Genomic DNA, 27,500 nt, shown 5'->3' with positions numbered 1-27,500 from the left:
ACATGGTCAAGAAAATCTCTGGGCCAATACTTGTGACAGAAAATATGTACTGTGAAGAACAGCCTTGTTTCTCTCACCTCCTGTGCTGGAAGCTGATGAGGGACCACTGGATATGGAACAGGTTATCAGAGACAACGTTGGGCTTGCTGTCCTTCACCAGGAACTTAAAGTTGTCCACGGTCTCTGTCACGCTCTCCTCGTGGAGCACGTAGCGGATCAAGCCCAGGTTAACGTCAGCTGGAGGACAGGGGACGACGTTAGCACAATGTTAGGATGACGTTAGCACAATGTTAGGACGACGTTAGAACAATATCACTTCCAATTAAAAGGGAGACATTTTAAGACAGAAATCACTGAAGAAGAAGAAAATAATCAGATAGAATGTTTAGTTTGGTCTGGGGATGATTGTTTAGTTTGGTCTGGGGATGATTGTTTAGTTTGGTCTGGTGATGATTGTTTACTTTGGTCTGGTGATGATTGTTTAGTTTGGTCACTCTGGTGATGATTGTTTAGTTTGGTCACTCTGGTGATGATTGTTTAGTTTGGTCACTCTGGTGATGATTGTTTAGTTTGGTCACTCTGGTGATGATTGTTTAGTTTGGTCTGGTGATGATTGTTTAGTTTGGTCACTCTGGTGATGATTGTTTAGTTTGGTCACTCTGGTGATGATTGTTTAGTTTGGTCACTCTGGTGATGATTGTTTAGTTTGGTCTGGTGATGATTGTTTAGTTTGGTCTGGTGATGATTGTTTAGTTTGGTCTGGTGATGATTGTTTAGTTTGGTCACTATGGTGATGATTGTTTAGTTTGGTCTGGTAATGATTGTTTAGTTTGGTCTGGTAATGATTGTTTAGTTTGGTCACTCTGGTGATGATTGTTTAGTTTGGTCACTATGGTGATGATTGTTTAGTTTGGTCTGGTGATGATTGTTTAGTTTGGTCACTATGGTGATGATTGTTTAGTTTGGTCTGGTGATGATTGTTTAGTTTGGTCTGGTGATGAATGTTTTAGTTTGGTCACTCTGGTGATGATTGTTTAGTTTGGTCTGGTAATGATTGTTTAGTTTGGTCTGGTAATGATTGTTTAGTTTGGTCACTTTGGTGATGATTGTTTAGTTTGGTCACTATGGTGATGATTGTTTAGTTTGGTCTGGTGATGATTGTTTAGTTTGGTCACTCTGGTGATGATTGTTTAGTTTGGTCACTATGGTGATGATTGTTTAGTTTGGTCTGGTGATGATTGTTTAGTTTGGTCTGGTGATGATTGTTTAGTTTGGTCTGGGGATGATTGTTTAGTTTGGTCTGGTGATGATTGTTTAGTTTGGTCTGGTGATGATTGTTTAGTTTGGTCACTCTGGTGATGATTGTTTAGTTTGGTCTGGTGATGATTGTTTAGTTTGGTCTGGTGATGATTGTTTAGTTTGGTCTGGTGATGATTGTTTAGTTTGGTCTGGTGATGATTGTTTAGTTTGGTCACTCTGGTGATGATTGTTTAGTTTGGTCACTATGGTGATGATTGTTTAGTTTGGTCTGGTGATGATTGTTTAGTTTGGTCTGGTGATGATTGTTTAGTTTGGTCTGGGGATGATTGTTTAGTTTGGTCTGGTGATGATTGTTTAGTTTGGTCTGGTGATGATTGTTTAGTTTGGTCACTCTGGTGATGATTGTTTAGTTTGGTCTGGTGATGATTGTTTAGTTTGGTCTGGTGATGATTGTTTAGTTTGGTCACTCTGGTGATGATTGTTTAGTTTGGTCTGGTGATGATTGTTTAGTTTGGTCACTCTGGTGATGATTGTTTAGTTTGGTCTGGTGATGATTGTTTAGTTTGGTCTGGTGATGATTGTTTAGTTTGGTCTGGTGATGATTGTTTAGTTTGGTCTGGTGATGATTGTTTAGGTTGGTCACTCTGGTGATGATTGTTTAGTTTGGTCTGGTGATGATTGTTTAGTTTGGTCACTCTGGTGATGATTGTTTAGTTTGGTCTGGTGATGATTGTTTAGTTTGGTCTGGTGATGATTGTTTAGTTTGGTCACTCTGGTGATGATTGTTTAGTTTGGTCACTATGGTGATGATTGTTTAGTTTGGTCTGGTGATGATTGTTTAGTTTGGTCTGGTGATGATTGTTTAGTTTGGTCTGGTGATGATTGTTTAGTTTGGTCTGGTGATGATTGTTTAGTTTGGTCTGGTGATGATTGTTTAGTTTGGTCTGGTGATGATTGTTTAGTTTGGTCACTCTGGTGATGATTGTTTAGTTTGGTCTGGTGATGATTGTTTAGTTTGGTCACTCTGGTGATGATTGTTTAGTTTGGTCACTCTGGTGATGATTGTTTAGTTTGGTCACTCTGGTGATGATTGTTTAGTTTGGTCTGGTGATGATTGTTTAGTTTGGTCACTCTGGTGATGATTGTTTAGTTTGGTCTGGTGATGATTGTTTAGTTTGGTCTGGTGATGATTGTTTAGTTTGGTCACTATGGTGATGATTGTTTAGTTTGGTCTGGTGATGATTGTTTAGTTTGGTCACTCTGGTGATGATTGTTTAGTTTGGTCTGGTGATGATTGTTTAGTTTGGTCACTCTGGTGATGATTGTTTAGTTTGGTCTGGTGATGATTGTTTAGTTTGGTCTGGTGATGATTGTTTAGTTTGGTCTGGTGATGATTGTTTAGTTTGGTCACTCTGGTGATGATTGTTTAGTTTGGTCACTCTGGTGATGATTGTTTAGTTTGGTCTGGTGATGATTGTTTAGTTTGGTCTGGTGATGATTGTTTAGTTTGGTCTGGTGATGATTGTTTAGTTTGGTCACTCTGGTGATGATTGTTTAGTTTGGTCACTCTGGTGATGATTGTTTAGTTTGGTCACTCTGGTGATGATTGTTTAGTTTGGTCACTCTGGTGATGATTGTTTAGTTTGGTCTGGTGATGATTGTTTAGTTTGGTCTGGTGATGATTGTTTAGTTTGGTCTGGTGATGATTGTTTAGTTTGGTCTGGTGATGATTGTTTAGTTTGGTCTGGTGATGATTGTTTAGTTTGGTCACTCTGGTGATGATCAGCTGACAGCCCACCCTCTGTTCCTGATGTCGATTGTGTCATTAGGAGGCAGTGTAACTAGCTGGCTTATAATTTGTGACGCAGAAATAGTGTGTCGCAGAAATAAATAGGCCAATGCAAAAAAAACAATGAAAGTGTGTTGCTACAGAGACAGTTGTTATGACTTTCGAGATATAAATATATGCCATTTAGCAGACGCTTTTATCCAAAGCGACTTACAGTCATGTGTGCATACATTCTACGTATGGGTGGTCCCGGGAATCGAACCCACTACCCTGGCGTTGCATGCGCCATGCTCTTGAGCTACAGAAGGACCCAGATATAAATGATGAGTCGTTCGTTTTTTTAAGAGGGGGGGTTTTCCAGTTTGAGCTCAATGAAAGTTTTGTGCACTGCCCTGTCGCTCGCACACACACAGACAACCCCCCCCCCCCCACCCCACATACACACAGACAACCCCCCACCCCCACCCAACATACACACAGACAACCCCCCACCCCCACCCCACATACACACAGACAACACCCCCCCCACCCCCACCCCACATACACACAGACAACCCCCCCCCCACATACACACAGACAACCCCCTCCCCCACCCCCACGTACACACAGACAACCCCCCCACCCCCACCCCACCCCCACCCCACATACACATAGACAACCCCCCACATACACACAGACGACCCCCCCACCCCACATACACACAGACAACCCCCTCCCCCACATACACAGACAACCCCCCACATACACACAGACAACCCCCCACCCCACACACACACAGACAACCCCCCACATACACACAGACAACCAGCCCCCACCCCCACCCCCACCCCCACCCCACATACACACATACAACCCCCCACATACACACAGACAACCCCCCACATACACACAGACAACCAGCCCCCACCCCCACCCCCACCCCACATACACACATACAAACACACACCATACCTTGTGTGAAGGAGGTGATAGGAGCCCCAGGTTTCAGTTTGCTCTCCAGGAAGCCGTGTTTAGGCTCTGCTGTGACCTCATAGACCAGCTGACCATCATCGGTGTCTGGGTCCATGGTCAACAGCTCCTTCTTACTGATCAGGTTGGTGGCCTGCAACATCAATCAATCAATCAATCAGTCAGTCAGTCCATCAGTTATAGTAAAGAAATAAAAATCAATCAGTCAATCAGTTATAGTATAGAAATAAACATCAGTCAATCAGTTATAGTATAGAAATAAACATCAGTCAATCAGTTATAGTATAGAAATAAACATCAGTCAGTCAGTTATAGTATAGAAATAAACATCAGTCAGTCAGTTATAGTATAGAAATAAACATCAGTCAGTCAGTCAATCAGTTATAGTATAGAAATAAACATCAGTCAGTCAGTTATAGTCTAGAAATAAAAAGTCAAACAGAAATAAACATCAGTCAGTCAGTCAATCAGTATAGTCAATCAGTAGTATAGAAATAAACATCAGTCAGTCAGTCAGAAATAAACATCAGTCAGTCAGTATTATAGTCTAGTAAACATCAGTCAGTCAGTATAGTATAGAAATAAACATCAGTCAATCAGTTATAGTATAGAAATAAACATCAGTCAGTCAGTCAGTTATAGTATAGAAATAAACAGTCAGTCAGTCAGTTATAGTATAGAAATAAACATCAGTCAGTCAGTTATAGTATAGAAATAAACATCAGTCAGTCAGTTATAGTATAGAAATAAACATCAGTCAGTCAGTCAGTTATAGTATAGAAATAAACATCAGTCAATGAGTTATAGTATAGAAATAAACATCAGTCAGTCAGTTATAGTATAGAAATAAACATCAGTCAATGAGTTATAGTATAGAAATAAACATCAGTCAGTCAGTTATAGTATAGAAATAAACATCAGTCAATGAGTTATAGTATAGAAATAAACATCAGTCAGTCAGTTATAGTATAGAAATAAACATCAGTCAGTCAGTTATAGTATAGAAATAAACATCAGTCAATCAGTTATAGTATAGAAATAAACATCAGTCAGTCAGTTATAGTATAGAAATAAACATCAGTCAGTCAGTTATAGTCTAGAAATAAACATCAGTCAGTCAGTTATAGTATAGAAATAAACATCAGTATAGAAATAAACATCAGTCAGTCAGTTATAGTATAGAAATAAACATCAGTCAGTCAGTTATAGTATAGAAATAAACATCAGTCAGTCAGTTATAGTCTAGAAATAAACATCAGTCAGTCAGTTATAGTCTAGAAATAAACATCAGTCAGTCAGTTATAGTATAGAAATAAACATCAGTCAGTCAGTTATAGTATAGAAATAAACATCAGTCAGTCAGTTTATAGTCTAGAAATAAACATCAGTCAGTCAGTTATAGTAAATAAACATCAGAAATAGTATAGAAATAAACATCAGTCAGTCAGTTATAGTCTAGAAATAAACATCAGTCAGTCAGTTATAGTCTAGAAATAAACATCAGTCAGTCAGTTATAGTATAGAAATAAACATCAGTCAGTCAGTCAGTCAATCAGTTATAGTCTAGAAATAAACATCAGTCAGTCAATCAATCAGTTATAGTCTAGAAATAAACATCAGTCAGTCAGTTATAGTATAGAAATAAACATCAGTCAGTCAGTCAGTTATAGTATAGAAATAAACATCAGTCAGTCAGTCATTCAGTATCAGTTATAGTAAAAATAAACATCAGTCAGTCAGTTATAGTCTAGAAATAAACATCAGTCAGTCAGTTATAGTCTAGAAATAAACATCAGTCAGTCAGTTATAGTATAGAAATAAACATCAGTCAGTCAGTCAGTTATAGTATAGAAATAAACATCAGTCAGTCAGTTATAGTATAGAAATAAACATCAGTCAGTCAGTTATAGTATAGAAATAAACATCAGTCAGTCAGTTATAGTATAGAAATAAACATCAGTCAATCAATCAGTTATAGTATAGAAATAAACATCAGTCAATCAGTTATAGTATAGAAATAAACATCAGTCAGTCAGTTATAGTCTAGAAATAAACATCATAGTCATTAGAAAATAAACATCAGTCAGTCAGTCAGTTATAGTCTAGAAATAAACATCAGTCAGTCAGTTATAGTATAGAAATAAACATCAGTCAGTCAGTCAGTTATAGTCTAGAAATAAACATCAGTCAGTCAGTTATAGTCTAGAAATAAACATCAGTCAGTCAGTTATAGTCTAGAAATAAACATCAGTCAATCAGTTATAGTCTAGAAATAAACATCAGTCAGTCAGTCAGTTATAGTCTAGAAATAAACATCAGTCAGTCAGTCAGTTATAGTCTAGAAATAAACATCAGTCAGTCAGTTATAGTATAGAAATAAACATCAGTCAATCAGTTATAGTCTAGAAATAAACATCAGTCAGTCAATCAGTTATAGTCTAGAAATAAACATCAGTCAGTCAGTTATAGTCTAGAAATAAACATCAGTCAGTCATAGAAATAAACATCAGTCAGTCAGTTATAGTTAGAAATAAACATCAGTCAATCAGTTATAGTAAACATCAGTCAGTCAATCAGTTATAGTCTAGAAATAAACATCAGTCAGTCAGTTATAGTCTAGAAATAAACATCAGTCAATCAGTTATAGTCTAGAAATAAACATCAGTCAGTCAGTCAATCAGTTATAGTCTAGAAATAAACATCAGTCAGTCAGTTATAGTCTAGAAATAAACATCAGTCAGTCAATCAGTTATAGTCTAGAAATAAACATCAGTCAATCAGTTATAGTCTAGAAATAAACATCAGTCAGTCAATCAATCAGTTATAGTCTAGAAATAAACATCAGTCAGTCAGTTATAGTCTAGAAATAAACATCAGTCAGTCAGTCAGTTATAGTCTAGAAATAAACATCAGAAATAAAAATAAACATCAGTCAATCAGTTATAGTATAGAAATAAACATCAGTCAGTCAGTTATAGTCTAGAAATAAACATCAGTCAGTCAATCAGTTATAGTCTAGAAATAAACATCAGTCAGTCAGTTATAGTCTAGAAATTCAGTCAATAGTTATAGTCTAAAATAAACATCAGTCAATCAGTCAGTTATAGTATAGAAATAAACATCAGTCAGTCAGTTATAGTCTAGAAATAAACATCAGTCAGTCAGTCAGAAATAAACAGTTATAGTCAGTATAGAAAATAAACATCAGTCAGTCAGTTATAGTATAGAAATAAACATCAGTCAGTCAGTCAGTTATAGTCTAGAAATAAACATCAGTCAGTCAGTCAGTTATAGTCTAGAAATAAACATCAGTCAATCAGTCAGTTATAGTATAGAAATAAACATCAGTCAGTCAGTCAGTTATAGTATAGAAATAAACATCAGTCAGTCAGTCAGTTATAGTCTAGAAATAAACATCAGTCAGTCAATCAGTTATAGTCTAGAAATAAACATCAGTCAGTCAGTTATAGTATAGAAATAAACATCAGTCAGTCAGTTATAGTCTAGAAATAAACATCAGTCAATCAGTTATAGTATAGAAATAAACATCAGTCAATCAGTCAGTTATAGTCTAGAAATAAACATCAGTCAGTCAGTTATAGTCTAGAAATAAACATCAGTCAGTCAGTCAGTTATAGTCTAGAAATAAACATCAGTCAGTCAGTTATAGTCTAGAAATAAACATCAGTCAATGAGTTATAGTATAGAAATAAACATCAGTCAATCAGTTATAGTATAGAAATAAACATCAGTCAGTCAGTCAGTTATAGTCTAGAAATAAACATCAGTCAGTCAATCAGTTATAGTCTAGAAATAAACATCAGTCAGTCAGTTATAGTATAGAAATAAACATCAGTCAGTCAGTTATAGTCTAGAAATAAACATCAGTCAGTCAGTTATAGTCTAGAAATAAACATCAGTCAGTCAGTTATAGTCTAGAAATAAACATCAGTCAGTCAGTTATAGTCTAGAAATAAACATCAGTCAATCAGTTATAGTCTAGAAATAAACATCAGTCAGTCAATCAGTTATAGTCTAGAAATAAACATCAGTCAGTCAGTTATAGTCTAGAAATAAACATCAGTCAGTCAGTTATAGTCTAGAAATAAACATCAGTCAGTCAGTCATCAGTCAGTTATAGTCTAGAAATAAACATCAGTCAGTCAGTCAGTTATAGTCTAGAAATAAACATCAGTCAATTATAGTCTAGAAATAAACATCAGTCAGTCAGTTATAGTCTAGAAATAAACATCAGTCAGTCAGTCAGTTATAGTCTAGAAATAAACATCAGTCAGTCAGTTATAGTCTAGAAATAAACATCAGTCAGTCAGTCAGTTATAGTTAGAAATAAACATCAGTCAATCAGTCTTATAGTAAAAATAAACATCAGTCAGTCAGTTTATAGTCTAGAAATAAACATCAGTCAGTCAGTTATAGTATAGAAATAAACATCAGTCAGTCAGTTATAGTATAGAAATAAACATCAGTCAGTCAGTTATAGTATAGAAATAAACATCAGTCAATGAGTTATAGTCTAGAAATAAACATCAGTCAATCAGTTATAGTATAGAAATAAACATCAGTCAGTCAGTCAGTTATAGTATAGAAATAAACATCAGTCAATGAGTTATAGTATAGAAATAAACATCAGTCAGTCAGTCAGTTATAGTCTAGAAATAAACATCAGTCAATCAGTCAGTTATAGTCTAGAAATAAACATCAGTCAGTCAGTTATAGTATAGAAATAAACATCAGTCAGTCAGTCAGTTATAGTCTAGAAATAAACATCAGTCAGTCAGTTATAGTCTAGAAATAAACATCAGTCAATGAGTTATAGTATAGAAATAAACATCAGTCAATCAGTTATAGTATAGAAATAAACATCAGTCAGTCAGTCAGTTATAGTCTAGAAATAAACATCAGTCAGTCAGTTATAGTCTAGAAATAAACATCAGTCAGTCTAGAAATAAACATCAGTCAGTCAGTCAGTATATAGTCTAGAAATAAACATCAGTCAATCAGTTATAGTATAGAAATAAACATCAGTCAGTCAGTTATAGTTAGAAATAAACATCAGTCAGTCTAGAAAAATAAACATCAGTCAGTCAATAGTAGTTATAGTCAGTTATAGAAATAAACATCAGTCAGTCAGTTATAGTATAGAAATAAACATCAGTCAGTCAGTTATAGTCTAGAAATAAACATCAGTCAGTCAGTCAGTTATAGTCTAGAAATAAACATCAGTCAGTCAGTTATAGTATAGAAATAAACATCAGTCAGTCAATCAGTTATAGTCTAGAAATAAACATCAGTCAGTCAGTTATAGTATAGAAATAAACATCAGTCAGTCAGTTATAGTATAGAAATAAACATCAGTCAGTCAGTTATAGTCTAGAAATAAACATCAGTCAATCAATCATTTATAGTATAGAAATAAACATCAGTCAGTCAATCATTTATAGTCTAGAAATAAACATCAGTCAATCAATCAGTTATAGTATAGAAATAAACATCAGTCAGTCAGTTATAGTCTAGAAATAAACATCAGTCAGTCAGTTATAGTCTAGAAATAAACATCAGTCAGTCAGTCAGTCAATCAGTTATAGTCTAGAAATAAACATCAGTCAGTCAATCAATCAGTTATAGTCTAGAAATAAACATCAGTCAGTCAATCAATCAGTTATAGTCTAGAAATAAACATCAGTCAGTCAGTTATAGTATAGAAATAAACATCAGTCAGTCAGTCAGTCAATCAGTTATAGTCTAGAAATAAACATCAGTCAGTCAGTTATAGTCTAGTTCATAGTTATAGTCTAGAAATAAACATCAGTCAGTCAGTTATAGTCTAGAAATAAACATCATAGTTATAGTCTAGAAATAAACATCAGTCAGTCAGTCAGTTATAGTATAGAAATAAACATCAGTCAGTCAGTTATAGTATAGAAATAAACATCAGTCAGTCAGTTATAGTCTAGAAATAAACATCAGTCAGTCAGTTATAGTCTAGAAATAAACATCAGTCAATCAGTTATAGTCTAGAAATAAACATCAGTCAGTCAGTTATAGTATAGAAATAAACATCAGTCAGTCAGTTATAGTATAGAAATAAACATCAGTCAGTCAGTTATAGTCTAGAAATAAACATCAGTCAGTCAATCAATCAGTTATAGTCTAGAAATAAACATCAGTCAGTCAGTTATAGTATAGAAATAAACATCAGTCAGTCAGTTATAGTATAGAAATAAACATCAGTCAGTCAGTTATAGTATAGAAATAAACATCAGTCAGTCAGTTATAGTCTAGAAATAAACATCAGTCAGTCAGTTATAGTCTAGAAATAAACATCAGTCAGTCAATCAATCAGTTATAGTCTAGAAATAAACATCAGTCAGTCAGTTATAGTATAGAAATAAACATCAGTCAGTCAATCAATCAGTTATAGTCTAGAAATAAACATCAGTCAGTCAGTTATAGTATAGAAATAAACATCAGTCAGTCAGTCAGTTATAGTCTAGAAATAAACATCAGTCAGTCAATCAGTTATAGTATAGAAATAAACATCAGTCAGTCAATCATTTATAGTCTAGAAATAAACATCAGTCAATCAGTTATAGTCTAGAAATAAACATCAGTCAGTCAGTCAATCAGTTATAGTCTAGAAATAAACATCAGTCAGTCAGTTATAGTCTAGAAATAAACATCAGTCAGTCAGTTATAGTATAGAAATAAACATCAGTCAGTCAATCAGTTATAGTCTAGAAATAAACATCAGTCAATCAGTTATAGTCTAGAAATAAACATCAGTCAGTCAGTCAATCAGTTATAGTCTAGAAATAAACATCAGTCAGTCAGTCAGTTATAGTCTAGAAATAAACATCAGTCAGTCAGTCAGTTATAGTCTAGAAATAAACATCAGTCAGTCAGTCAGTTATAGTATAGAAATAAACATCAGTCAGTCAGTTATAGTATAGAAATAAACATCAGTCAGTCAGTTATAGTATAGAAATAAACATCAGTCAGTCAGTCAGTATAGTATAGAAATAAACATCAGTCAGTCAGTTATAGTATCTAGAAATAAACATCAGTCAGTCAGTTATAGTATAGAAATAAACATCAGTCAGTCAGTTATAGTATAGAAATAAACATCAGTCAGTCAGTTATAGTATAGAAATAAACATCAGTCAGTCAGTCAATCAGTTATAGTATAGAAATAAACATCAGTCAGTTATAGTATAGAAATAAACATCAGTCAGTTATAGTATAGAAATAAACATCAGTCAATCAGTTATAGTATAGAAATAAACATCAGTCATAGTAGTATAGAAATAAACATCAGTCAGTCAGTTATAGTATAGAAATAAACATCAGTCAGTCAGTTATAGTATAGAAATAAACATCAGTCAGTCAGTCAATCAGTTATAGTCTAGAAATAAACATCAGTCAGTCAGTTATAGTATAGAAATAAACATCAGTCAGTCAGTCAGTCAATCAGTTATAGTCTAGAAATAAACATCAGTCAGTCAATCAATCAGTTATAGTCTAGAAATAAACATCAGTCAGTCAGTTATAGTATAGAAATAAACATCAGTCAGTCAGTCAGTTATAGTATAGAAATAAACATCAGTCAATCAGTTATAGTATAGAAATAAACATCAGTCAGTCAGTTATAGTATAGAAATAAACATCAGTCAGTCAGTTATAGTATAGAAATAAACATCAGTCAGTCAGTCAGTTATAGTATAGAAATAAACATCAGTCAATCAGTTATAGTATAGAAATAAACATCAGTCAGTCAGTCAATCAGTTATAGTATAGAAATAAACATCAGTCAGTCAGTCAGTTATAGTATAGAAATAAACATCAGTCAGTCAGTCAATCAGTTATAGTATAGAAATAAACATCAGTCAGTCAGTCAGTTATAGTCTAGAAATAAACATCAGTCAGTCAGTTATAGTCTAGAAATAAACATCAGTCAGTCAGTCAATCAGTTATAGTCTAGAAATAAACATCAGTCAGTCAGTCAATCAGTTATAGTCTAGAAATAAACATCAGTCAGTCAGTTATAGTCTAGAAATAAACATCAGTCAGTCAGTCAGTCAGTTATAGTCTAGAAATAAACATCAGTCAGTCAGTTATAGTATAGAAATAAACATCAGTCAATCAGTTATAGTATAGAAATAAACATCAGTCAATCAGTTATAGTCTAGAAATAAACATCAGTCAGTCAGTTATAGTCTAGAAATAAACATCAGTCAGTCAGTCAATCATTATAGTATAGAAATAAACATCAGTCAATCAGTTATAGTATAGAAATAAACATCAGTCAATCAGTTATAGTATAGAAATAAACATCAGTCAGTCAGTCAGTTATAGTCTAGAAATAAACATCAATCAGTCAGTTATAGTCTAGAAATAAACATCAGTCAGTCAATCAGTTATAGTCTAGAAATAAACATCAGTCAGTCAATCAGTTATAGTCTAGAAATAAACATCAGTCAGTCAATCAATCAGTTATAGTCTAGAAATAAACATCAGTCAGTCAGTTATAGTATAGAAATAAACATCAGTCAGTCAGTCAGTCAATCAGTTATAGTCTAGAAATAAACATCGTCAGTCAATCAATCAGTTATAGTCTAGAAATAAACATCAGTCAGTCAGTTATAGTATAGAAATAAACATCAGTCAGTCAGTCAGTTATAGTATAGAAATAAACATCAGTCAGTCAGTCAGTTATAGTATAGAAATAAACATCAGTCAGTCAGTTATAGTATAGAAATAAACATCAGTCATTCAGTTATAGTCTAGAAATAAACATCAGTCAGTTTATAGTATAGAAATAAACATCAGTCAGTCAGTCAGTCAGTTATAGTATAGAAATAAACATCAGTCAATCAGTTATAGTCTAGAAATAAACATCAGTCAATCAGTCAGTTATAGTATAGAAATAAACATCAGTCAGTCAGTTATAGTATAGAAATAAACATCAGTCAGTCAGTCAGTCAGTTATAGTATAGAAATAAACATCAGTCAGTCAGTTATAGTATAGAAATAAACATCAGTCAGTCAGTCAGTCAGTTATAGTCTAGAAATAAACATCAGTCAGTCAATCAATCAGTTATAGTCTAGAAATAAACATCAGTCAGTCAGTTATAGTATAGAAATAAACATCAGTCAGTCAGTCAGTTATAGTATAGAAATAAACATCAGTCAATCAGTTATAGTATAGAAATAAACATCAGTCAGTCAGTCAGTTATAGTATAGAAATAAACATCAGTCAGTCAGTTATAGTATAGAAATAAACATCAGTCAATCAGTTATAGTATAGAAATAAACATCATAGTTATAGTAAAATAAACATCAGTCAGTCAGTTATAGTATAGAAATAAACATCAGTCAGTCAGTTATAGTATAGAAATAAACATCAGTCAGTCAGTTATAGTATAGAAATAAACATCAGTCAGTCAGTTATAGTATAGAAATAAACATCAGTCAGTCAGTCAGTTATAGTATAGAAATAAACATCAGTCAGTGAGTTATAGTATAGAAATAAACATCAGTCAGTCAGTTATAGTATAGAAATAAACATCAGTCAATGAGTTATAGTATAGAAATAAACATCAGTCAATCAGTTATAGTATAGAAATAAACATCAGTCAGTCAGTTATAGTATAGAAATAAACATCAGTCAATCAGTTATAGTATAGAAATAAACATCAGTCAGTCAGTCAATCAGTTATAGTATAGAAATAAACATCAGTCAGTCAGTTATAGTATAGAAATAAACATCAGTCAGTCAGTCAATCAGTTATAGTATAGAAATAAACATCAGTCAGTCAGTCAATCAGTTATAGTATAGAAATAAACATCAGTCAGTCAGTCAATCAGTTATAGTATAGAAATAAACATCAGTCAGTCAGTCAATCAGTTATAGTCTAGAAATAAACATCAGTCAATCATTATAGTATAGAAATAAACATCAGTCAGTCAGTCAATCAGTTATAGTATAGAAATAAACATCAGTCAGTCAGTCAATCAGTTATAGTCTAGAAATAAACATCAGTCAGTCAGTCATCAGTCTAGAAATAAACATCAGTCAGTCAGTTATAGTATAGAAATAAACATCAGTCAATCAGTTATAGTATAGAAATAAACATCAGTCAGTTATAGTATAGAAATAAACATCAGTCAGTCAGTTATAGTCTAGAAATAAACATCAGTCAGTCAGTCAATCAGTTATAGTATAGAAATAAACATCAGTCAATCAGTTATAGTCTAGAAATAAACATCAGTCAGTCAGTCAATCAGTTATAGTATAGAAATAAACATCAGTCAGTCAGTCAGTTATAGTCTAGAAATAAACATCAACAGTCAGTTATAGTCTAGAAATAAACATCAGTCAGTCAATCAGTTATAGTATAGAAATAAACATCAATCAGTCAGTTATAGTCAGAAATAAACATCAGTCAGTCAATCAGTTATAGTATAGAAATAAACATCAGTCAGTCAGTTATAGTATAGAAATAAACATCAGTCAGTCAGTTATAGTCTAGAAATAAACATCAGTCAGTCAATCAGTTATAGTCAGAAATAAACATCAGTCAATCAATCAGTTATAGTCTAGAAATAAACATCAGTCAGTCAGTTATAGTATAGAAATAAACATCAGTCAGTCAGTTATAGTATAGAAATAAACATCAGTCAGTCAGTCAGTTATAGTATAGAAATAAACATCAGTCAGTCAGTTATAGTATAGAAATAAACATCAGTCAGTCAGTTATAGTCTAGAAATAAACATCAGTCAGTCAGTTATAGTATAGAAATAAACATCAGTTAGTCAGTCAGTTATAGTATAGAAATAAACATCAGTCAATCAGTTATAGTCTAGAAATAAACATCAGTCAATCAATCAGTTATAGTCATCAGTCAGTCAATAGTAAAAATAAACATCAGTCAGTCAGTCAGTTATAGTATAGAAATAAACATCAGTCAATCAGTTATAGTATAGAAATAAACATCAGTCAGTCAGTTATAGTATAGAAATAAACATCAGTCAGTCAGTTATAGTATAGAAATAAACATCAGTCAGTCAGTTATAGTATAGAAATAAACATCAGTCAGTCAGTCAGTTATAGTATAGAAATAAACATCAGTCAATGAGTTATAGTATAGAAATAAACATCAGTCAGTCAGTTATAGTATAGAAATAAACATCAGTCAGTCAGTTATAGTATAGAAATAAACATCAGTCAATCAGTTATAGTATAGAAATAAACATCAGTCAGTCAGTTATAGTATAGAAATAAACATCAGTCAATCAGTTATAGTATAGAAATAAACATCAGTCAGTCAGTTATAGTATAGAAATAAACATCAGTCAATCAGTTATAGTATAGAAATAAACATCAGTCAGTCAGTTATAGTATAGAAATAAACATCAGTCAGTCAGTTATAGTATAGAAATAAACATCAGTCAGTCAATCAATCAGTTATAGTATAGAAATAAACATCAGTCAGTCAGTCAGTCAATCAGTTATAGTCTAGAAATAAACATCAGTCAGTCAATCAGTTATAGTATAGAAATAAACATCAGTCAGTCAGTTATAGTCTAGAAATAAACATCAGTCAGTCAATCAGTTATAGTCTAGAAATAAACATCAGTCAGTCAATCAGTTATAGTCTAGAAATAAACATCAGTCAGTCAGTCAGTTATAGTCTAGAAATAAACATCAGTCAGTCAGTCAATCAGTTATAGTCTAGAAATAAACATCAGTCAGTCAGTCAATCAGTTATAGTCTAGAAATAAACATCAGTCAGTCAGTTATAGTCTAGAAATAAACATCAGTCAGTCAGTTATAGTATAGAAATAAACATCAGTCAGTCAATCAGTTATAGTCTAGAAATAAACATCAGTCAGTCAGTTATAGTATAGAAATAAACATCAGTCAGTCAGTTATAGTCTAGAAATAAACATCAGTCAATCAGTTATAGTCTAGAAATAAACATCAGTCAGTCAGTTATAGTCTAGAAATAAACATCAGTCAGTCAATCAGTTATAGTCTAGAAATAAACATCAGTCAGTCAGTCAGTTATAGTATAGAAATAAACATCAGTCAGTCAGTTATAGTATAGAAATAAACATCAGTCAGTCAGTTATAGTATAGAAATAAACATCAGTCAGTCAGTTATAGTATAGAAATAAACATCAGTCAGTCAGTTATAGTATAGAAATAAACATCAGTCAGTCAGTTATAGTATAGAAATAAACATCAGTCAGTCAGTTATAGTATAGAAATAAACATCAGTCAGTCAGTTATAGTATAGAAATAAACATCAGTCAGTCAGTCAGTTATAGTATAGAAATAAACATCAGTCAATGAGTTATAGTATAGAAATAAACATCAGTCAGTCAGTTATAGTATAGAAATAAACATCAGTCAATGAGTTATAGTCTAGAAATAAACATCAGTCAATCAGTTATAGTATAGAAATAAACATCAGTCAGTCAGTCAGTTATAGTATAGAAATAAACATCAGTCAATCAGTTATAGTATAGAAATAAACATCAGTCAGTCAGTCAATCAGTTATAGTATAGAAATAAACATCAGTCAGTCAGTTATAGTATAGAAATAAACATCAGTCAGTCAGTTATAGTATAGAAATAAACATCAGTCAGTCAGTCAATCAGTTATAGTCTAAAATAAACATCAGTCAGTCAGTTATAGTCTAGAAATAAACATCAGTCAGTCAGTCAATCAGTTATAGTATAGAAATAAACATCAGTCAATCAGTTATAGTATAGAAATAAACATCAGTCAGTCAGTTATAGTATAGAAATAAACATCAGTCAGTCAGTTATAGTATAGAAATAAACATCAGTCAGTCAATCAATCAGTTATAGTCTAGAAATAAACATCAGTCAGTCAGTTATAGTATAGAAATAAACATCAGTCAGTCAGTCAGTCAGTTATAGTATAGAAATAAACATCAGTCAGTCAGTCAATCAGTTATAGTCTAGAAATAAACATCAGTCAGTCAATCAATCAGTTATAGTCTAGAAATAAACATCAGTCAGTCAATCAGTTATAGTCTAGAAATAAACATCAGTCAATCAGTTATAGTCTAGAAATAAACATCAGTCAGTCAATCAGTTATAGTCTAGAAATAAACATCAGTCAGTCAATCAATCAGTTATAGTCTAGAAATAAACATCAGTCAGTCAGTTATAGTATAGAAATAAACATCAGTCAGTCAGTCAATCAGTTATAGTCTAGAAATAAACATCGTCAGTCAATCAATCAGTTATAGTCTAGAAATAAACATCAGTCAATCAGTTATAGTATAGAAATAAACATCAGTCAATCAGTTATAGTATAGAAATAAACATCAGTCAGTCAGTTATAGTCTAGAAATAAACATCAGTCAGTCAGTCAATCAGTTATAGTATAGAAATAAACATCAGTCAATCAGTTATAGTATAGAAATAAACATCAGTCAATCAGTTATAGTATAGAAATAAACATCAGTCAGTCAGTCAGTTATAGTCTAGAAATAAACATCAATCAGTCAGTTATAGTCTAGAAATAAACATCAGTCAGTCAATCAGTTATAGTATAGAAATAAACATCAGTCAGTCAGTTATAGTCTAGAAATAAACATCAGTCAGTCAATCAGTTATAGTATAGAAATAAACATCAGTCAGTCAGTTATAGTATAGAAATAAACATCAGTCAGTCAATCAATCAGTTATAGTCTAGAAATAAACATCAGTCAGTCAATCAGTTATAGTCTAGAAATAAACATCAGTCAGTCAATCAGTTATAGTCTAGAAATAAACATCAGTCAGTCAGTTATAGTATAGAAATAAACATCAGTCAGTCAGTCAGTTATAGTATAGAAATAAACATCAGTCAATCAGTTATAGTATAGAAATAAACATCAGTCAGTCAGTCAGTTATAGTATAGAAATAAACATCAGTCAGTCAGTTATAGTATAGAAATAAACATCAGTCAGTCAGTTATAGTATAGAAATAAACATCAGTCAGTCAGTTATAGTATAGAAATAAACATCAGTCAGTCAGTCAGTTATAGTATAGAAATAAACATCAGTCAATCAGTTATAGTCTAGAAATAAACATCAGTCAATCAGTCAGTTATAGTATAGAAATAAACATCAGTCAGTCAGTTATAGTATAGAAATAAACATCAGTCAGTCAATCAATCAGTTATAGTCTAGAAATAAACATCAGTCAGTCAGTTATAGTATAGAAATAAACATCAGTCAGTCAGTCAGTCAGTTATAGTCTAGAAATAAACATCAGTCAGTCAATCAATCAGTTATAGTCTAGAAATAAACATCAGTCAGTCAGTTATAGTATAGAAATAAACATCAGTCAGTCAGTCAGTCAATCAGTTATAGTCTAGAAATAAACATCAGTCAGTCAATCAATCAGTTATAGTCTAGAAATAAACATCAGTCAGTCAATCAGTTATAGTCTAGAAATAAACATCAGTCAGTCAATCAGTTATAGTCTAGAAATAAACATCAGTCAGTCAGTCAGTCAGTTATAGTATATAAATAAACATCAGTCAGTCAGTTATAGTCTAGAAATAAACATCAGTCAGTCAGTTATAGTATAGAAATAAACATCAGTCAGTCAGTTATAGTATAGAAATAAACATCAGTCAGTCAGTTATAGTCTAGAAATAAACATCAGTCAGTCAATCAATCAGTTATAGTATAGAAATAAACATCAGTCAGTCAGTCAGTCAATCAGTTATAGTCTAGAAATAAACATCAGTCAGTCAATCAGTTATAGTCTAGAAATAAACATCAGTCAGTCAATCAGTTATAGTCTAGAAATAAACATCAGTCAGTCAGTTATAGTATAGAAATAAACATCAGTCAGTCAGTCAGTCAATCAGTTATAGTATAGAAATAAACATCAGTCAATCAGTTATAGTATATAAATAAACATCAGTCAATCAGTTATAGTATAGAAATAAACATCAGTCAGTCAGTCATCAGTTATAGTATATAAATAAACATCAGTCAGTCAGTTATAGTATATAAATAAACATCAGTCAGTCAGTTATAGTATAGAAATAAACATCAGTCAGTCAGTTATAGTATAGAAATAAACATCAGTCAGTCAGTCAATCAGTTATAGTATATAAATAAACATCAGTCAATCAGTTATAGTATAGAAATAAACATCAGTCAGTCAGTCAGTCAGTTATAGTATAGAAATAAACATCAGTCAGTCAGTTATAGTATAGAAATAAACATCAGTCAGTCAGTTATAGTATAGAAATAAACATCAGTCAGTCAATCAGTTATAGTCTAGAAATAAACATCAGTCAGTCAGTTATAGTAAGAAATAAACATCAGTCAATCAATCAGTTATAGTCTAGAAATAAACATCAGTCAGTCAGTCAATCAGTTATAGTCTAGAAATAAACATCAGTCAGTCAGTCAGTTATAGTCTAGAAATAAACATCAGTCAGTCAGTCAGTTATAGTCTAGAAATAAACATCAGTCAGTCAGTCAGTTATAGTATAGAAATAAACATCAGTCAGTCAATCAGTTATAGTCTAGAAATAAACATCAGTCAGTCAGTCAGTTATAGTCTAGAAATAAACATCAGTCAGTCAGTCAGTCAGTTATAGTCTAGAAATAAACATCAGTCAGTCAGTCAGTTATAGTCTAGAAATAAACATCAGTCAATCAGTTATAGTATAGAAATAAACATCAGTCAGTCAGTCAGTTATAGTATAGAAATAAACATCAGTCAATCAGTTATAGTCTAGAAATAAACATCAGTCAGTCAGTTATAGTATAGAAATAAACATCAGTCAGTCAGTTATAGTATAGAAATAAACATCAGTCAGTCAGTTATAGTATAGAAATAAACATCAGTCAATCAGTTATAGTATAGAAATAAACATCAGTCAGTCAGTCAGTTATAGTATAGAAATAAACATCAGTCAGTCAGTCAGTTATAGTCTAGAAATAAACATCAGTCAATCAGTTATAGTATAGAAATAAACATCAGTCAGTCAGTCAGTTATAGTATAGAAATAAACATCAGTCAGTCAATCAGTTATAGTCTAGAAATAAACATCAGTCAATCAGTTATAGTATAGAAATAAACATCAGTCAGTCAGTCAGTTATAGTATAGAAATAAACATCAGTCAGTAAGTTATAGTCTAGAAATAAACATCAGTCAGTCAGTTATAGTCTAGAAATAAACATCAGTCAGTCAGTCAGTCAGTTATAGTCTAGAAATAAACATCAGTCAGTCAGTTATAGTCTAGAAATAAACATCAGTCAGTCAGTTATAGTATAGAAATAAACATCAGTCAGTCAGTCAGTTATAGTCTAGAAATAAACATCAGTCAATCAATCAGTTATAGTCTAGAAATAAACATCAGTCAGTCAATCAGTTATAGTATAGAAATAAACATCAGTCAGTCAGTTATAGTCTAGAAATAAACATCAGTCAGTCAGTCAGTCAGTCAGTTAGTATAGAAATAAACATCAGTCAGTCAGTTATAGTATAGAAATAAACATCAGTCAGTCAGTCAGTTATAGTATAGAAATAAACATCAGTCAGTCAGTTTATAGTCTAGAAATAAACATCAGTCAGTCATCAGTCAGTTATAGTATAGAAATAAACATCAGTCAGTCAGTTATAGTCTAGAAATAAACATCAGTCAGTCAGTTATAGTATAGAAATAAACATCAGTCAGTCAGTTATAGTCTAGAAATAAACATCAGTCAGTCAGTTATAGTCTAGAAATAAACATCAGTCAGTCAGTTATAGTTATAAACATCAGTCAGTCAGTCAGTCAGTTATAGTAAGAAATAAACATCAGTCAGTCAGTTATAGTATAGAAATAAACATCAGTCAGTCAGTTATAGTATAGAAATAAACATCAGTCAGTCAGTCAGTTATAGTCTAGAAATAAACATCAGTCAATCAATCAGTTATAGTCTAGAAATAAACATCAGTCAGTCAATCAGTTATAGTCTAGAAAAAAACATCAGTCAGTCAGTCAGTCAGTTATAGTCTAGAAATAAACATCAGTCAGTCAGTTATAGTCTAGAAATAAACATCAGTCAGTCAGTTATAGTCTAGAAATAAACATCAGTCAATCAGTTATAGTATAGAAATAAACATCAGTCAGTCAGTTATAGTATAGAAATAAACATCAGTCAGTCAGTCAGTTATAGTCTAGAAATAAACATCAGTCAGTCAATCAGTTATAGTCTAGAAATAAACATCAGTCAGTCAGTTATAGTATAGAAATAAACATCAGTCAGTCAGTTATAGTCTAGAAATAAACATCAGTCAGTCAATCAGTTATAGTCTAGAAATAAACATCAGTCAGTCAGTCAGTTATAGTATAGAAATAAACATCAGTCAGTCAGTTATAGTATAGAAATAAACATCAGTCAGTCAGTTATAGTCTAGAAATAAACATCAGTCAGTCAGTTATAGTATAGAAATAAACATCAGTCAGTCAGTTATAGTATAGAAATAAACATCAGTCAGTCAGTTATAGTCTAGAAATAAACATCAGTCAGTCAGTTATAGTCTAGAAATAAACATCAGTCAGTCAGTTATAGTATAGAAATAAACATCAGTCAGTCAGTTATAGTATAGAAATAAACATCAGTCAGTCAGTTATAGTCTAGAAATAAACATCAGTCAGTCAGTTATAGTCTAGAAATAAACATCAGTCAGTCAGTCAGTCAATCAGTTATAGTCTAGAAATAAACATCAGTCAATCAGTTATAGTCTAGAAATAAACATCAGTCAGTCAGTTATAGTCTAGAAATAAACATCAGTCAGTCAGTTATAGTATAGAAATAAACATCAGTCAGTCAGTTATAGTATAGAAATAAACATCAGTCAGTCAGTTATAGTATAGAAATAAACATCAGTCAGTCAGTTATAGTATAGAAATAAACATCAGTCAGTCAGTTATAGTCTAGAAATAAACATCAGTCAGTCAGTTATAGTCTAGAACTAAACATCAGTCAATCAGTTATAGTATAGAAATAAACATCAGTCAGTCAGTTATAGTCTAGAAATAAACATCAGTCAATCAGTTATAGTCTAGAAATAAACATCAGTCAGTCAGTCAATCAGTTATAGTCTAGAAATAAACATCAGTCAGTCAGTCAGTTATAGTCTAGAAATAAACATCAGTCAGTCAGTTATAGTATAGAAATAAACATCAGTCAGTCAGTTATAGTATAGAAATAAACATCAGTCAGTCAGTCAGTTATAGTCTAGAAATAAACATCAGTCAGTCAGTCAGTTATAGTCTAGAAATAAACATCAGTCAATCAGTCAGTTATAGTCTAGAAATAAACATCAGTCAGTCAGTTATAGTATAGAAATAAACATCAGTCAGTCAGTCAGTTATAGTATAGAAATAAACATCAGTCAGTCAGTCAGTTATAGTATAGAAATAAACATCAGTCAGTCAGTTATAGTATAGAAATAAACATCAGTCAGTCAGTTATAGTATAGAAATAAACATCAGTCAGTCAGTTATAGTCTAGAAATAAACATCAGTCAGTCAGTTATAGTCTAGAAATAAACATCAGTCAGTCAGTCAGTTATAGTATAGAAATAAACATCAGTCAGTCAGTTATAGTCTAGAAATAAACATCAGTCAATCAGTTATAGTCTAGAAATAAACATCAGTCAGTCAGTTATAGTATAGAAATAAACATCAGTCAGTCAGTTATAGTATAGAAATAAACATCAGTCAGTCAGTTATAGTATAGAAATAAACATCAGTCAGTCAGTTATAGTATAGAAATAAACATCAGTCAGTCAGTTATAGTATAGAAATAAACATCAGTCAGTCAGTTATAGTCTAGAAATAAACATCAGTCAATCAGTTATAGTATAGAAATAAACATCAGTCAGTCAGTCAATCAGTTATAGTATAGAAATAAACATCAGTCAGTCAGTTATAGTATAGAAATAAACATCAGTCAGTCAGTTATAGTCTAGAAATAAACATCAGTCAATCAGTTATAGTATAGAAATAAACATCAGTCAGTCAGTTATAGTATAGAAATAAACATCAGTCAATCAATCAGTTATAGTATAGAAATAAACATCAGTCAATCAGTTATAGTATAGAAATAAACATCAGTCAGTCAGTTATAGTCTAGAAATAAACATCAGTCAGTCAATCAAATGAATTGTCCAGTAGGGGTATACTACAATCTACTTGAGGTTTTCTAAAGCTAGCCAGCTTCAGTTAGCCAGCTTCAGTTAGCCAGCTTCAGTTAGCCAGCTTCGGTTAGCCAGCTTCAGTTCGCCAGCTTCAGTTAGCCAGCTTCAGTTCGCCAGCTTCAGTTAGCCAGCTTCGGTTAGCCAGCTTCGGTTAGCCAGCTTCGGTTAGCCAGTTTCAGTTAGCCAGCTTCAGTTAGTCAGCTTCAGTTAGTCAGTTTCAGTTAGCCAGCTTCAGTTAGCCAGTTTCAGTTAGCCAGCTTCAGTTAGCCAGCTTCAGTTAGCCAGCTTCAGTTCGCCAGCTTCAGTTAGCCAGCTTCGGTTAGCCAGCTTCAGTTAGCCAGTTTCAGTTAGCCAGCTTCAGTTAGTCAGCTTCAGTTAGTCAGCTTCAGTTAGCTTCACATTCCAGCTCAGTCTTCATCCATACTATGATGGTGGATATTGCTCATCTGCCTGCTGCTAACTCTAGCAGCCTAGCAGGCTTGTAATTGGGCGTGCACTTTGCACATGGCTAGTAGAATGCCAAGGTCTTCATTGCGACAACGCTGAAACATCAATCCATGGGCGAATCAGTGCCGCATTTTCAATTGTGCCGAAATCAAAATGAAAGAACAGTAATCATGCAAATAGGCTTTTAGAAGTGCAGTCTTTATTTTATCACTTGTCATTAATTCCATCTTTGGTGAGCTTATCAATGCACGAGCACTTTTTGTCCCACTCGTGTCGATAAAATGTATATATTTTTTAAGTCATACAAACGTTTTATTGCGCGTTGAAGTTTCAAAAAAGTTCTACTGCTGCACCACGGTAACCGCTCGGAGTCTGACCGGAAGGCGCTACAGAGGGTAGTGCGTAAAGCCCAGCACATCACTGGGGGCCAAGCTTCCTGACATCCAGGAGCTATATATTAGGCGGTATCAGAGGAAGGCCCAGAAAATTGTCAAATACTCCAGTCACTTGTTTTTACTGCTGCTACTCGCTGTTTATAATTGATGCATAGTCACTATACAAATGACCCCGATTAACCTGTACCCGCGCACATTGACTCTGTACCGGTACCCTGTATATAGCCTTGTTATTGTTAAGTACATTTATTGTGTTACGTTTTGATTAATTTATTTTTAAAAACAACTTTTGTTTATTTAATTAATATTTTATTAACTATATATCTTGAACTGCATTGTTGGTTAAGGACTTGTAAGTACGCTTTTCACTGTAAGGTCTACCTGTTGTATTTCAGCGCAGGTGCGAAATACAATTTGATTTGTCATTACTAAATCGGTAATGAAATTATTATTTTAACTTCACTATTTTTTTTAACGCACAAAAAACATTTGATTTGATTCATGAAATATGCTGTTAGTCCCTTAGTCCCCCTTCCTCAACTGAAGGGGATGACACAATCTTTGTGAGAGGGAGGGAATCTGATGTCACTGTTCTTCAACTAGGATCTCAGACACTTCATTCAGGATGTCCCGGAGCAGGTTCGTTCTGAAAGAGTCATTGCCATATAAATGTACCTGGCTAAAAAGGTTTGAGCCACATTCGTGGTACCGGTTATCCCGAGTTGAACTCATTAACTCGCCAACTCCTCAAACCACATACGTAGTATAGTGCTCCGGGAAAATCAATATGAGAAACGGGGTTTAATTAAACTGCACCTGTAACTCCATCTAACACCAGCAGGGGGAGCGAGCGTAACACAAACGGAATGCAGCTAGGCCGAGCCATGCAATTATATTATATTAACATAGGTGGATCTACCCTGGCTATTAAATTATATTCAACCTAGTAAATTCTATATTTATGTAACTGCATTGTTGGTTAAGGGCTGTGTAAGTAAGCATTTCACAGTAAGGTCTTAAACCTGTTGTATTCCTCGCATGTGACAAATACAATTTGATTTGATTTATATTTTGTTTCCTATAATTACAATGTATTTTGTTATTGTAGAAACCGGGTGACTAGCCTGGGCCCTGGTCAAAAGTAGTGCACTCCAAAGGTGACAAGCCTGTTTTACCTTGTTGTCCGTGTACTCCTGACGATGTGGTATGTATGGTGTGGTATGATATTATATGGTATGATATGCTGCATATCAAGCTTCAAGCTACATACTGGACCCTATTCCAACTAAACTACTGAAAGAGCTGCTTCCTGTGCTTGGCCCTCCTATGTTGAACATAATAAACGTCTCTCTATCCACCGGATGTGTACCAAACTCACTAAAAGTGGCAGTAATAAAGCCTCTCTTGAAAAAGCCAAACCTTGACCCAGAAAATATAAAAAACTATCGGCCTATATTGAATCTTCCATTCCCATCCAAAAAAAATGAAAACGCTGTGCGCAGCAACTCACTGCCTTCCTGATGATAAACAATGTATACGAAATGCTTCAGTCTGGTTTTAGACCCCATCATAGCACTGAGACTGCACTTGTGAAGGTGGTAAATGACCTTTTAATGGTGTCAAACCGAGACTCTGCATCTGTCCTTGTGCTCCTAGACCTTAGTGCTGCTTTTGATACCATCGATCACCACATTCTTTTGGAGAGATTGGAAACCCAAATTGGTCTACACGGACAAGATCTGGCCTGGTTTAGATCTTATCTGTCGGAAAGATATCAGTTTGTCTCTGTGAATGGTTTGTCCTCTGACAAATCAACTGTAAATGTTGGTGTTCCTCAAGGTTCCGTTTTAGGACCACTATTGTTTTCACTATATATTTTACCTCTTGGGGATGTCATTCGAAAACATAATGTTAACTTTCACTGCTATGCGGATGACACACAGCTGTACATTTCAATGAAACATGGTGAAGCCCCAAAATTGCCCTCGCTAGAAGCCTGTGTTTCAGACATAAAGAAGTGGTTGGCTGCAAACTTTCTACTTTTAAACTCAGATAAAACAGAGATGCTTGTTTTAGTTCCCAAGAAACAAAGAGATCTTCTGTTGAATCTGACAATTACTTTTGATGGATGTACAGTCGTCTCAAATAAAACTGTGAAGGACCTCGGCGTTACTCTGGACCCTGATCTCTCTTTTGACGAACATATAAAGACTGTTTCAAGGACAGCTATTTTTCCATTTACATAACATTGCAAAAATCAGAAACTTTCTGTCCAAAAATGATGCAGAAAAATGAATCCATGCTTTTGTTACTTCTAGGTTAGACTACTGCAATGCTTAACCTTCTGGCTACCCGGATAAAGCACTAAATAAACTTCAGTTTGTGCTAAATACGGCTGCCAGAATCCTGACTATCCTGACTTATATGGTATGGTGTGGTATTATATGGTATGGTATTATATGGTATGGTATTATATGGTATGGTATTATATGGTATGGTATGGTATTATATGGTATGGTATGGTATTATATGGTATGGTATGGTATTATATGGTATGGTATTATATGGTATGTTTTGGTATTATATGGTATGGTGTGGTATTATATGGTATGGTATGGTATTATATGGTGTGGTATTATATGGTGTGGTATTATATGGTATGGTATTATATGGTGTGGTATTATATGGTATGGTATGGTGTGGTATTATATGGTATGGTATTATATGGTATGGTGTGGTATTATATGGTATGGTATGGTATTATATGGTATGGTATTATATGGTATGTTTTGGTATTATATGGTATGGTATGGTATTATATGGTGTGGTATTATATGGTGTGGTATTATATGGTATGGTATTATATGGTATGGTATTATATGGTATGGTGTGGTATTATATGGTATGGTATTATATGGTATGGTATTATATGGTATGTTTTGGTATTATATGGTATGGTGTGGTATTATATGGTATGGTATGGTATTATATGGTGTGGTATTATATGGTGTGGTATTATATGGTATGGTATTATATGGTGTGGTATTATATGGTATGGTATTATATGGTATGGTATGGTATTATATGGTATGGTATGGTATTATATGGTATGGTGTGGTATTATATGGTATGGTATGGTATTATATGGTATGGTATGGTGTGGTATTATATGGTATGGTATGGTATTATATGGTATGGTATGGTATTATATGGTATGGTATGGTATTATATGGTATGGTATGGTGTGGTATTATATGGTATGGTATGGTATTATATGGTATGGTATTATATGGTATGGTATGGTGTGGTATTATATGGTATGGTATGGTATTATATGGTATGGTATGGTATTATATGGTATGGTATGGTATTAT

At 32.9% G+C, this 27,500-nt stretch overlaps 1 protein-coding gene across 1 annotated transcript in view; it reads right to left on the bottom strand.

Annotated features, from left to right (window-relative positions):
• LOC118379418 (extracellular matrix organizing protein FRAS1-like) overlaps nt 1–27,500 on the bottom strand; it is a 420,646-nt gene that overhangs the window by 42,071 nt on the left and 351,075 nt on the right. The window contains 2 exon segments of the mRNA XM_052479627.1: nt 78–237; nt 4,001–4,151. Of these exon segments, the coding sequence (XP_052335587.1) occupies nt 78–237; nt 4,001–4,151 (311 nt within the window).

The sequence above is a fragment of the Oncorhynchus keta genome, chromosome 25, assembly GCF_023373465.1.
Source record: "Oncorhynchus keta strain PuntledgeMale-10-30-2019 chromosome 25, Oket_V2, whole genome shotgun sequence".
NCBI classification, from domain to species: domain Eukaryota; kingdom Metazoa; phylum Chordata; class Actinopteri; order Salmoniformes; family Salmonidae; genus Oncorhynchus; species Oncorhynchus keta.
This window is presented reverse-complemented; position numbering and strand designations above follow the sequence as displayed.